The 13,293-nt window shown below is 24.6% G+C and overlaps 1 protein-coding gene across 1 annotated transcript in view; it reads left to right on the top strand.

Annotated features, from left to right (window-relative positions):
• LOC113367795 (voltage-dependent calcium channel subunit alpha-2/delta-3) overlaps positions 1 to 10,470 on the top strand; it is a 37,695-nt gene extending 27,225 nt beyond the window's left edge. The window contains exons 19-27 of the mRNA XM_026609375.1: positions 2,941 to 3,069; positions 3,146 to 3,279; positions 4,956 to 5,089; positions 6,069 to 6,269; positions 6,331 to 6,645; positions 6,749 to 6,863; positions 8,285 to 8,420; positions 8,744 to 8,960; positions 10,332 to 10,470. Coding sequence (XP_026465160.1) covers positions 2,941 to 3,069; positions 3,146 to 3,279; positions 4,956 to 5,089; positions 6,069 to 6,269; positions 6,331 to 6,645; positions 6,749 to 6,863; positions 8,285 to 8,420; positions 8,744 to 8,960; positions 10,332 to 10,442 — 1,492 coding nt within the window. The 3' untranslated portion in view covers positions 10,443 to 10,470. The remainder of the gene's footprint in view (positions 1 to 2,940; positions 3,070 to 3,145; positions 3,280 to 4,955; positions 5,090 to 6,068; positions 6,270 to 6,330; positions 6,646 to 6,748; positions 6,864 to 8,284; positions 8,421 to 8,743; positions 8,961 to 10,331) is intronic.
• Positions 10,471 to 13,293: the final 2,823 nt, after the last annotated feature.

Raw genomic sequence — 13,293 nt, 5'->3', positions numbered from 1 at the left:
TTTAAATCATAGTACATGTGGAATTTATATAAACTACACATTAGTATTTTAATTTTGCTTATTTAAGAATTATATAAAAACTACAATTTGGAATTTCAATATTTAATTAGATGATTTAAAATATTGTTCATGTTCTATTTACGGTGGAGAGGCAAAATATTTCAAATATATATATATATATATATATATATATATATATATATATATATATATATATATAGATATAGATATAGATATAGATAAAAATATTATTTTTATTGAAAAATAATAAATTGCTCATTATTTCTTAAACGTTGTTCTTACGTTGCTCCACCGTATGCAATAGAATTTTTATAAAGAATTTATTTGAATCAACACTTCAATAATTTAATTTATTTATCACAAAAAAATTACCTTAACTTTTAATATAAATATGAATATAAGAACAAACCTAATTTTATAAATTATCAACACAAACACTTTTTTTTTAAATCGTTATCCTTGAATACTTTTCCTTTATGGAAAGTTTACTTTCTAATAATTAATTTTATATATTTCCAATTGTCGACAAATCTTTATTTTGAAATCGAATGCCATGTTCGCGATATGAATCGGTTTAATTAAAAAATTCTTTAAAACTTTTCAAGTTTCAAGTCGAAAAGTTTTAAAGTTTTCGTAAAATCGTTTATTTTCTTAAGGATTCGCGAATTGACAGTTTGACGGCTCCGAAGGAAAATGAATTATGTTTTGAAATCTATATCGAAATGGGAAATTTAAAATATATGTATATATATATATATATATATATATATATAATTATACTTAGTTTATTAATTTTTGTGTTTTCAAGCAATGGATTTTAGTTTGTAAGTAAAGGTAATATAAATATTAATCCCAAATTTTAATTTTTTTCAGAGCAGCTTTATGGATTTTATTTCTTAACATTATTTATATGTGAATATTTTAAAATTTTGGCGATGCAAAAAGATTTATGATAAATTGAAAAAATAATAAAATATACTATAATATTATATAACTATTGCCATGGACGTTAAATAAATAAATAATTAGTGTAAAAGTACGTTTACTTGAGTAAAATATTTTTTTATTTAATTTTCATTGATGTATCTATTTATTTTGTATTATCTATTTATTTACCTATATTTATATTTATTTATTTATTTACAAATTTATTTTTTATCTTTATATCTTTTGGCTTATTTACTTTAATTTTTCTGGTTAGTGATTTATTTCTTGATTTATTCATATGTTTACTTATTTATTTATTTATTTATTTATTTATTCATTTATTTATCTATTTATTTATTCTCACGTTTATTTATTTATTAATTATTTATATATTTATTTTCTCTTTCTTTATCCATTTATTTACTTATTTTTTTATATAAATATATTACTTATAACAGCATACTGGAAAGAATATAAATATAAATATAAATATAAATATAAATATAAATATAAATGTAAATGTAAAATAGAAATATAAATAAAAATAAAGAAAAGAAAGAAAATATAAATATAAGAGAAAGATAAATAAAAGAGAAATATAAATAGAAAATAAAATAAAAGATAAAGATAATATAAATATAAATGTAAATATAAATATAAATATAAATATAAATATAAATATAAATATAAATATAAATATAAATATAAATATAAATATAAATATAAATACAAATACGAATACAAAAATAAAAGTACAAATACAAATACAAATATAAATATAAATACAACCACAAAAATACTAGTACAAATACAAAAACAAAAATACAAATACAATTACAAAAATACAAAACAGATATAAATATAATTATAAATACAAATAATATTTATAATTATATAAAAATACAAATATAAATATAAATACAAATACAAATTCAAAAATACAAGTACAAATACAACTTCAAAAATACAAGTACAAATACAAATACAAAAACAAAAATACAAGTACAAATACAAATACAAAAACAAAAATACAAGTACAGATACAAATACAAATATTAATATAGATGTATTAGATGTATTCAGTGGCGTCGGAACCGTGTGGGCTGTGTGGGCTGTGTGGGCTTGAGCCCACCCATGAATTTTGATGGGGAGGCTCAGCCCACCCATCAAAAAAAATTATATGGGCTAATATCTCTAAAAAAAAATGAGACCACTGGCTGCCTATCTAAAAAAAAAAAAAAAAACGAGCCCACCCATCAAAAATTTGGTTCCGACGCCACTGGATGTATTTATTAGATGTAAAAATAAATATAAATATAAATACTAAATTACAAATACAAAAATACTAATACAAAAATACAAATATAAAAATACAAATACAAAAATACAAATATAAAAATACAAAAATACAAATTTAAAAAAAAAATACAAAAATAAAAATACAAAAATACAAATACAAATACAAATACAAAAATACAAATACAAAAATACAAATACAAAAATACAAATACAAATACAAATACAAAAATACAAATTTAAAAAAAAAATACAAAAATAAAAATACAAAAATAAAAATACAAAAATACATATACAAAAGTACAAATACAAATTCAAAAATACAAGTACAAATTCAAAAATTCAAGTACAAATACAAATATAGAAACAAAAATATAAGTAAAAATACAAATACAGAAACAAAAATACAAATACAAAAATAAATACAAAAATACAAATACAACTACAAATAAATATAAAAATAAATATAAACATAATATAACCAGAAAGTTTACCGACGACAATTTACATTATTCCATTTACAATATCTTTTTCCAACGCCAAAAAAATCCATTTACACACTTTGGAATAATCCATTATTTTTCACCAGGATTTGCTTACCGGACATTGGCAACTTCGATTACAAAATCACTTATCCAAAACATCTCGTACAAAATTATAATTCTACCAATTTTTTTCCAATGCTTTCCAATAAAGACAAGGATATCAAATGTTCGGAGTCAGTTTAAGTTTTGTCGCCACCAGGAGTGGTTTATTGAGATGGACAGAACACGGTCCTGGTGCTAATAACGATATCGATAATCCTTCATCGGATTCACCAGGAGTGTAAGTAGATAGGGGATAGATGATAGATGATATTTTTTATTTGTTTGTTTATTAATTTTGGTTTGTTTTTGTGTAGTCGTTTTGCCCAAGCTAATCCAAAGCCAACACAATCGACTTGGTATCGGAGGGCAGTCGATCAGCATTCGCAGGAACCGGAAAGTTTTGTGTTTTCTGTGGATTTTGCTGATGATGAAGCTGCCACTGATCAAGGTAAAATAAATAAATATATAAATTTTGTATATATATATACTAGATGACCCGACAGACGTTGTCCTGTACCCACGTTCCAAATTTTTTAATATCCTATCCCAAACTTTTCAATATTCTATTTAATGTCCTTCCATTTATGGCCTTAGCATAAGCCAACTGCAGCTTTTTGATCAGTATTAAAAATTCAGAAAGAATAAATATAGTATCTGCGGGATAAGTAAACAATATCACCTTTGTTATTTCCTACTAATATAATTGCTTTAATAATTTATATAATATATAATAGTCGCTTTTTGGCCATTACAATTTCTAAAGTACATTTTTCTTACTAATAATTTAATAAACATTATTGTTTACGTTTAAATCTTAGGTGAATTAATTTGTAAAATCTAGTTCATATGACACTGTTCAATCTAAGATCACGATGAAACAAATGAATTTTTGAAATATTTTTTTGTTTTTAAATTATTTAGTAAAGTAAAGCAAATTGCAACATGCATAAGTTTAAAAATAATGTATATGAAATTTTGGACTTATTGTGTTATTTATTAAACTAAATTTATATAATTTCAACTGCCAAACATCAATTGTATCTTTTTTTTTAATTTCTGGCACATCTTAGCTGGTTTTCGGCAATAATATTGTAGATAATACATTTTTCTTATGAATATGGATTTTATATAATAATATTGTCTAGACTCGCTTAAACTAAATTCATATTTCAAGTGAATCGACATTTTTGGCAGAAGGACAGTTCTCATGTATCAATATGTTTTCAATGTCAAACAATGACATGTCGTTTTTTTTGCATTTTTTCCATTTATTTACGCATTCTAAAAAAAATCCCTTAACAAACTCCAGATAGATTTATCAAAATCCGAATAATCGTTTAGGAGAAGTATATTTATTTAACGTACATCATTACAGAAGAATTTTATATATAATATATATATATATATATATATATATATATATAGGGTGTCCCAGAACTCAACGTTAAGCCGAAACGAATGATAATGTTGACAATAGCAAATAATCTGTTTTTTGTTGAATTAATTGTCTTTAAAACTAAAATCGATCTAAATAAAATTGTTTATTTTTTGTATTAATAATATGGGTATATAAGAATATAAAATTATATCATTTTGTTAATTGGAACCTTTTGCTAAATAACTCTTTTTACTATTAGAAAAATATTTACATCCCTATAGTTGAAAATTATACATAAATTACAAATAATTATTTTTAAAGCTTTTTAATTCTGGTCAGTAATTATTTATGTGTTTTACTGAATTGCATAAAATAAATTCAATTTCAATAAAATTGAACAGTAAATAATTTTAGTCAAGAACTGTTTTTTCTTTAATTTTTTTTTTTTGAATTGTTGAATATTCTTGATTTTTTTTTTTGTTGTTTATTTTTGACTTTTTGTCATATACATTTTTAAGTTAACTTTACAATTTTATTTTATTAGTTTTTATATAATTATATTGAGTACTATATATTATTTTTATAAGGGAGGGAAATTTTTTGCTGTACTATCTCCTAAAAAAATTTAAAACTTGTTGAAACCATTATTTTTTTTTAGAAAAATCACTTTTTGAAAATCTGTTTTTATGTTTACTATATGAAAAAATATATTTTTTACTTTACTAATTTTTCTTAATTTTTTACAGAAGGTGGTCCTGTGGTGACAGTGGCACATGCTGTTTTTGTCGAGCACAAAGGGCATAGGGCTCCAGCAGCTGTCGTAGGGCTCCAGTTTAAACATTCGGCTTTGGCTGGACATTTTGTTAATATTACAAGCGCAGTAAGTCAAATAATTTTGATTTTGAATAAAATCTTGGGAAGCATAACGTCAAATGATGCTTTGTAAACAATTTAATAGAAAACCATAAAATATATTAATAATAATAAAGAAATCAGTTATTGCAAATTATATTAGTGGCTAAAGTAGCAATAACTTAAAGTTGAAATTGAAAAACTATTCAGCGCATACAAAGTTAGAGTCTGTATTATAAAAACATATGTTTTTTCACAAAAACTTATAATTAAATTGTAATTAATAATTACAAAGCAATGAATTAATAATTCTAATTCAACACTTGCACTTGAAAAAAGATTTCATGTATAAGAATGTCTATAGCTTAGTCCTACGTGACTAGTGTTGTTTTTAATCAATTTAAATTAATATAGAATAATAGTATGTAAGTATTAATTAATAGTTCTCGTATAGGAAAGAAGTATCACTCATTTTATTTCAGCTGTTTTTATCTATTTGTATGAGGCAGGATTCTGCAAAGCGTCACTGTGAAATACTTGAATCGTGATAACGGACTCTTACAAATTTATATATTAGGGTGGTCCTTAATATGGACATTTTCGAATTGCTTTGCTCCCTAGGGCTCAAATGCTTCCAAATTAATAAAAAAAAATTTCTACAAGTTTTATATTAACATTAAGTTAGTCCGCGATTCAATTAAAAGTTTCGTATACTTAAGATATAATTAGAAGTCTGCTAAGACAGATGGCGCAAAAATTTACTTAATGACATATGTTAATAATGGATATACGAAACTTTTAATTGAATTGCGGACTATCTAAATGTTAATATTACGAGCTAAAACTTTTAGAGGATTTTTTTTTGATAATTTGGAAGCTTCGGAGCCCTTCGGAGCAAAGAAATTTGAAAATGTCCATATTAAGGACCACCTTTATATATTTATGTATATATATATATATATGCATATATTATTATTATTATTATTATTATTATTATTACTATTTAGTGTACGGGTTTACACGGAAATTGTCGAAAAACCTGCGCAAGTGAAGAACTTGACTGCTATTTACTGGACAACAACGGTTTCGTCCTTCTCAGCGAAGACAACACTCACACGGGTAGATTTTTTGGCGAAATCGACGGAACCATCATGGACTCTTTAGTACAAGACCGCATTTTTAAAAGAGTAGCCGTATTCGACTACCAGGTAAACTAAAAAAAATTATCCCTTATTCCTAATCACATACTACTAAATCTTTTACCCCCAGGGTACATGCACCGGAGACTCCAACCGCGTGACCGGTTCCTGCAGCAGATTGCAACCAGGTTCCCATTGGTTCACTTCTTGGTTGAAACGATGGTTTTATCTCTGGGCCAAAATGACGACGGTTTTGGATCTGGTGCAGACTGTTACGGCTAGCAAGATTTATAATTATAATTTCCCATCTTTGATGATGAACGATAATGAGTATCAGCAGGAGGAGGGAAGGTTGGACGATGATGAATCCTTGTACGATGATTATGAAGATGATAATGTGGATGATGATGATGATTTTGATTATAATCCGGATGAAATGGACCAGGTGGGGAAAGGATAATTGTGAAATAAAAAATCTTGCAATTCCTGATCACCTAAATAATCTTCTAAATTTAAATGTATTTTATTTCAACATTTTTTCTTTATAGTTGAACCAAGATAGAAATCAAGATTTTGGAAAGAGCAACACACAATTTGAGACTGCAAACGTTCATAGAGCCACAATCACAAATAGCGATACAAATTCTGTACCTATTAAAGAAGGTACAAAAAATTATTTATTTATTTATTTATTCAACGCCCAAGGGAATAATACAATATAGTTACATTTTGAAGTGTACAAATTATTTTTTATTTTATTTTATTTTATTTTAAATACATAGCCCACAGATTTCTTCCAAGAGGACTCAAAAATACAATTATTTTACATAATGAATAACAATTAAATTATATACAAAATTACAATATATAGTTATTAACATAAAACGCTTAACATAAAATTACATATAATGCAGAATGTAACAATATTATTTATAAACAGAATAAGATAAAATAATGAGATATTTGAAAAGAAAATAGAAAGGTTAACTTGTTCAGATGGAGATTATTTGATTAGGTGAAGTGTTGTAAATATCTATTTCATTATTAATTAAGTTAAAGTTAGAGGACATAAGTAAAATAGGCGAATTTAAGAGAGAATTAGATTTAAGAGTAGGATAATTGAAAAATAATTGGGCCTTGGAACATCAAAGGATAGTTGGTTAAGAATAAGAGGACAGTCTATAAAATTATTGCAAAGTTTAAATAAGAACATAATTGTACAGATAAACCGACGTGAGGCAAGGGAAGGAATACCAAATTCTTTTAGTAAAATGTTGTGGTCAAAGCCACGTTCAGGGTAAATTTTATATGTTTTATAATGAAGATATTTCAGAAAATTTCGCTGAACCTTTTCTATCGCATCAGAGTTGTTGATTTGATGGGGATACCAAATAATCGAACCATATTCTAATTTTGAACGTACAATAGAATAGTACATGCAAAGAAGTGCATTGTTAGAATTGAATTGTTTACAATTTCTCAGTATCAAACCTAAAGATTTATGTGCTCTATTACAAATATCATTTATATGATCCGAGAAAAACAAACCAGAATCAAATAAAACTCCTAAGTCTGATATTTCACTACATCTATTAATGCTGGTGTTAGATATTTTATAATCAAAATATATTGGTACGCGCTTATGTGAAAAACTAAGAATCTTGCACTTTGATATATTTAAATGTAATTTGTTATAGACACACCAAGAGTGGAAAGAGTCAAGTTGAGACTGTAATAATAAGCAGTCATCAATAGAATTTATTTTGAGATATAGTTTGAGATTATCTGCAAATATTAAATGTGGACAGCTAATAATATCAGATATGTCATTAATAAAAATAATAAATAGTAGTGGACCAAGAATGGATCCTTGAGGAACACCTGAACTGCTATTTTCAATGTTGCTCAAGAATCCATTAAGATAGACAAACCGTTTACGATTATGAAGACAACTCTTAAAAAAGTAAATAAGTGAATAATTATAAGAGTATTAAGAGTTCTAAGAGTTCTAAAAGTCTAAGAGTTATGAAATAATAAATACTATTTATTCTGATAATAATTATAATTATATTTTTTATATCCAGGGACTCCCAATGGCGGTCGACCTTGTGATTTGAGGACTGATTTGTATGTTTTGCAACCTGACAGATTGAACACGAGTGGTCAGAATAATCCTTTGAAGGGAAAGTTGACGAATTGCCATGTTACTGGTTGTGAAAGGTAATTAGTAGGTTGATAATTGTACTTTGATATGGTGGGATAATTACTTATCTTTAACATCAATTGGTTAGACACGTGATTATTGAGGGAGGAGTATAGTAAGATATCATGTGTATTTATTTTTTACTCGATTTAAAAAAAAAATCAAATAATTTACAATTTTGGCTCGAAACTAAAAATGCACTTTATGTTTGGTACGGATGAAGGATAATTTTCAATATCACCAAGGGTGCGGAGAGGGTTCAAAAACCCTTAAAAAATCAGTCACGTGATTAATGGACTTTTCTGTTCGTATTTAATAATTTTATTTCCTTTATATCTAGGCCCTTCAGCGTCCAAAAGATACCCCACAGCAACCTAATTCTCCTGGTAGTCGATACCTTATGTCCATGTGGGTCGAAGCAGTTGCACATCAGATCTGCAGAAGCAACGCCATCTAACGGGAATGGTGCCAGCACAAGTGCAGAGTGTGCAAGAAGTGCTGCCAGGCAGCATTTGTTTAGGCGCAGGCCGCCGAAATGCATCAGCTACCATCCTGAGGTAAAAATTTAATAGATTATAAAAGATAATTATTGGAGAGACCTGATAGAGTGGTAGATAAAATAGATATATAGTATCGGGGGGAAGATAAACTATTAAGGGTATAAAAGGTGGAATATAAAGTTTATGTTAAATAATTGTTATTTGAGGATAATTTAGCAAGAACCTAGATATTTGTATATAGACTAGTTGTATATCTTCTATATATATAAAAATGAGTTGGGTTTTTCTTCCTGACGAAATAACTCCAGAACGCACGAACCGATTTCGACAATTTTGAAATCGTTGGAAACGTCTCGAGCTCCCAAGGTTTATAGCTAAGAAAATTAGTTTTGCATGGCATCGTGCCTTAATGCAAGCTACTGGAACTTCACGCACCGTAATTGAAAATTCGAGTAATGACATTAGTGAGAATTATCAGAATTATGTTTGGTTAAGTCAACGAGCAATTCTTGCCGCAAAGAATAATGATGTACACGCACTGAATTTCACCATTCAATAAAAAATTGCTGGCGATTTGGTGACATACCAATGATTCCGACTGGTTTTTCATTTGACTTCAAACGATTGCAATTTACAGTTTGCCTTGCGTTTGCAAGGGCAATCGCTTAGTGTTTGCGGGATAAATTTCAAATAGATTATTTAGAAAATCATTGTTTTTCACATGGGCAGTTATACGTTGCCTGTTCACAAGTTGGAAAACCATCCGCTTTGTTTGTGTTAACGTCAGACCAAAAAACAAAAAATGTGGTTTACCAAAGAGCACATCAATGAAACGGATAATTTGCGAATTTACTTTCATTTACTTAGAGAAGTTCAACTAAAAAACACTTCATTTTTGTAATCGAAATAAATTCATTACTGTTGTGCAATAAAATCAAAATTTTCCTTTTCAAATATAAAACAAACCAAAAATTTCTTCATCTTTCTCAAGAAACCATCTGGTGGCGAAACGGAGTTTGTCGGGCTTGCTAGTATATATATATACTAGCTGACCCGGCAAACGCTGTTTTGCCTTCAAAAATATTTTGCCGCTTTGCAGAAGTTCTTATAATATACATGATATATTAATAATAATGTTATATTTTTATTACACAAATTTCTTTACATTTTGATAATTAATTCCAACGCATCATAGTGTTTTGATTATTTTAATTTTATTTAAATCAAATAGTGGATTTTTTTTTAATCAATAAATAAATTAGATTTTAGTCTGAATCAACGCAGTACCATTATCTAAATATATAAATTTTATTAAAATTTTATTAAACATTAAACAATAAAACATTTAATTTAAATATATATATATATATATATATATATATTATTATTATCATTATATATTATATTATTGTTTTTTATCCTGTTTAGGAAATTGAAATCCAGCAATGCGGTGGAGCCTCAGCAATTTCTCAAAATGCAGTGGTTATTATTTTAACATTGACGATACTCAAGATATTACTTCATGGTCAAGGAACGTGACTCAATCAATATTAATTATTAAAATCAAGACGACAGGTTTGAGGACAAGGATATTATATATATATATATATATATATATATATATATATATATATTTATATATATCCTTGTGGCAATTTTTATTAGTAAAAAAGTTATTGGCAACTGTTTGCTCAAAGATTTTCAAAGGGGTTATTTTAAATATAACTAAGTAAGTTGTATTTTCAAAATGTAAGATACATATCTGTAACAAGACAGAGTAACAATTTAATATCATTCAATGAACTTAAATTTTGGTAAAAATGAGGTAAAATTTTTCCAACAATTCATATCATTTACTCTATTCAAATCCACATATCAATTATATCAATTCAAAAAGGAGAAAATAACAAAAACTTTACATATCTCATACAAAATTTTTTCCAAAGTCTTTTATTAAACAGTTGCCAATAAAATTTAATTCTATCATCCTCGATCGCTTAAATGTAAAACAGGTTTTACTAAATTACGATTATAAATATAATATATAATATAATGTTATTGGAGTAACATTTATTATTGACAATATTAAAAATAATTTAAATTGAAATTAATAAAATTTATAAAAAGTTAATAAAAAAAAATAATAATGGCGTACGATATTTAAAAAATGACGGTCAATATACATAATATATATTTAAAAATGAATAGATATTTGTTTTGGGAATTTTAAAGGATAATTTGTGTGTTGATAAATTGTTTGTACATTTACAAGGTTTGTTTTAAAGGGGTCCTTGCTTTTATATAAGGAAATTATGAAAGTTAGTCTGAATGTTTTGGACAAATTTAGTCGAAATTTGTACTAATAATATTTATTCATGTTATTAATGATAAATTAATATATATTAATAATTATTTGTGACTTTTTAAACGCTAATTTTTATATAGTGTTATGAAGTAGGATTCTGCAAAGCGTTCATGTGAAAAGTTTGATTCGGGATAAAGAACTTTTTTTTTTGAATATTTGAACTAACTTTGTATATATATATATATATATATATATATATATATATATAAATCTTTTTAAGAATATCTGACGATTAAAATAAAAGTAAGGCCTCTCATTGTATATATATATTGTAATGGATATATAAATGAGTTTGCGTGGTTTTTATTTGTTTGTATATGTGCATATATATGTATGTATGTATGTATATATAGTTTTTTATGTGGGTAATGATACAACTAAAGCCTCTTGAAGCAAAATACGAAATTTGACAATAATTCTTTCGACCAACTTTTCGACGGTCTCGTTGTGTGTGTAAGTAACTATGTGTGCGTCCCCAACGATTTAAATAATATTTATTTAATATTTATTAATATACAATATAAAGATTTTTAAGAAGCTTATCTTCATATAATTTTTGAGGGCTTTCATGTATTAAAAATGACCTTTTTTTAAAATAAAATAGTTTTTTTTTTAATTTTAATTAATATATTTTTTATTTAAATTAATATCTAGCCGTATATTTTGCAATATTTTAAATATTATATTATTTTTTATTTTAAATTATTTTTCAAAATAAATATTTAACTAACTACAATATTAAAAAGATATTTATTTACATTATTTTCTATTATATTACAACATTTTCTATATATAAAAAAAAATAAATAAATAACTAAAATATAACTTATAATATTTAAGATATTGTATAAATTTACATATTCAATATTTATTTATATTTTAATATTTTTAATAACTTTAATTTTGTCAAATTGAATATTAGATATGTATCTTTTAACAATATCTAAAATATTATTTAAACTTTTTATTTTTTTACTAAGTTTTTTTTTAAATAAATATTAAAAATATATCTTCCTCTTTATTCCTAAAATATATTAAAACCAATTCACTTTTAACTATTTTTAATATCTTCTTTATTCTACTTAATATATATTAAATATTTTTCATTTTTAACTAATTTAAAAAAGAATTATAAAGTAAATTTATACAAAATTTTAAATATTATAGAAGTTTTTTCAATATTTTTATACAAATATTCAAAATTTATCTTTTAATCTGAAATATTATTTTAACCGTAACTTTTTATTTTTCTAATAACTGTTTTTTTAATTAAATATATAAAAGTATATTCTTTTTATTCTTTTTAAAATGGATTTATATATTAAATATATTAATATATTATATTTTTAATATATTTATATATCAAATATATTTTCCAATTTTAACTATATTTAAAAATGAGTATAAAGTAATTTTTTATTTTTTCAAACAAATATTAGATATGTATATTTTTACAATATGTGAAATATTATACATTTAACTCAATTTTTTTATTTTTCTGCTAAATATGTTTTTTATAAATATTAAAAATATATTTTCATTATTTTTCTTGAAATATATTAAATATTTTCCACTTTCAAATATTTTCAAAAAAAAATTAAATGTGCATCTTTATAAAATATATATTAACATTTTTTGTACTTATAGTCTTTTTCGAAAATAAAAATTAAATATGTTGTTTTACAATGTTTTAAATATTATATTTTTTTATAATATATAATATTCTCTTTATTCTTCTTAAAACATCCTGAATATTTTGTTCCTTTAATTTTTTCCTATAAATATTAAATACTTATTTATATCGTTCTCTTCGGGACGCACATTTTTAGTAAGTCGCTTTTTTGTAAGTCTTCCACTAATGAAAATTTTAAACTAATTCGACAAAACTATGTCGCGTATATCGATAATAACTAATTAATTAATAGTGAATTAACTAAATTTAACAAAAACTAATTAATTAATTCATTGATAAATAAAAAATTAATAATTGTTTAAAAAACTATTTGTAAGTAATAAACGATACAT

This window comes from Ctenocephalides felis, unplaced genomic scaffold (assembly GCF_003426905.1).
Source record: "Ctenocephalides felis isolate EL2017-DRISC unplaced genomic scaffold, ASM342690v1 CF-g0.4_SCAFFOLD_01170, whole genome shotgun sequence".
Classification (NCBI taxonomy): domain Eukaryota; kingdom Metazoa; phylum Arthropoda; class Insecta; order Siphonaptera; family Pulicidae; genus Ctenocephalides; species Ctenocephalides felis.
Note: the sequence above shows the minus strand (reverse complement) of the source record. Positions and strands in the feature narration are given on the sequence as shown.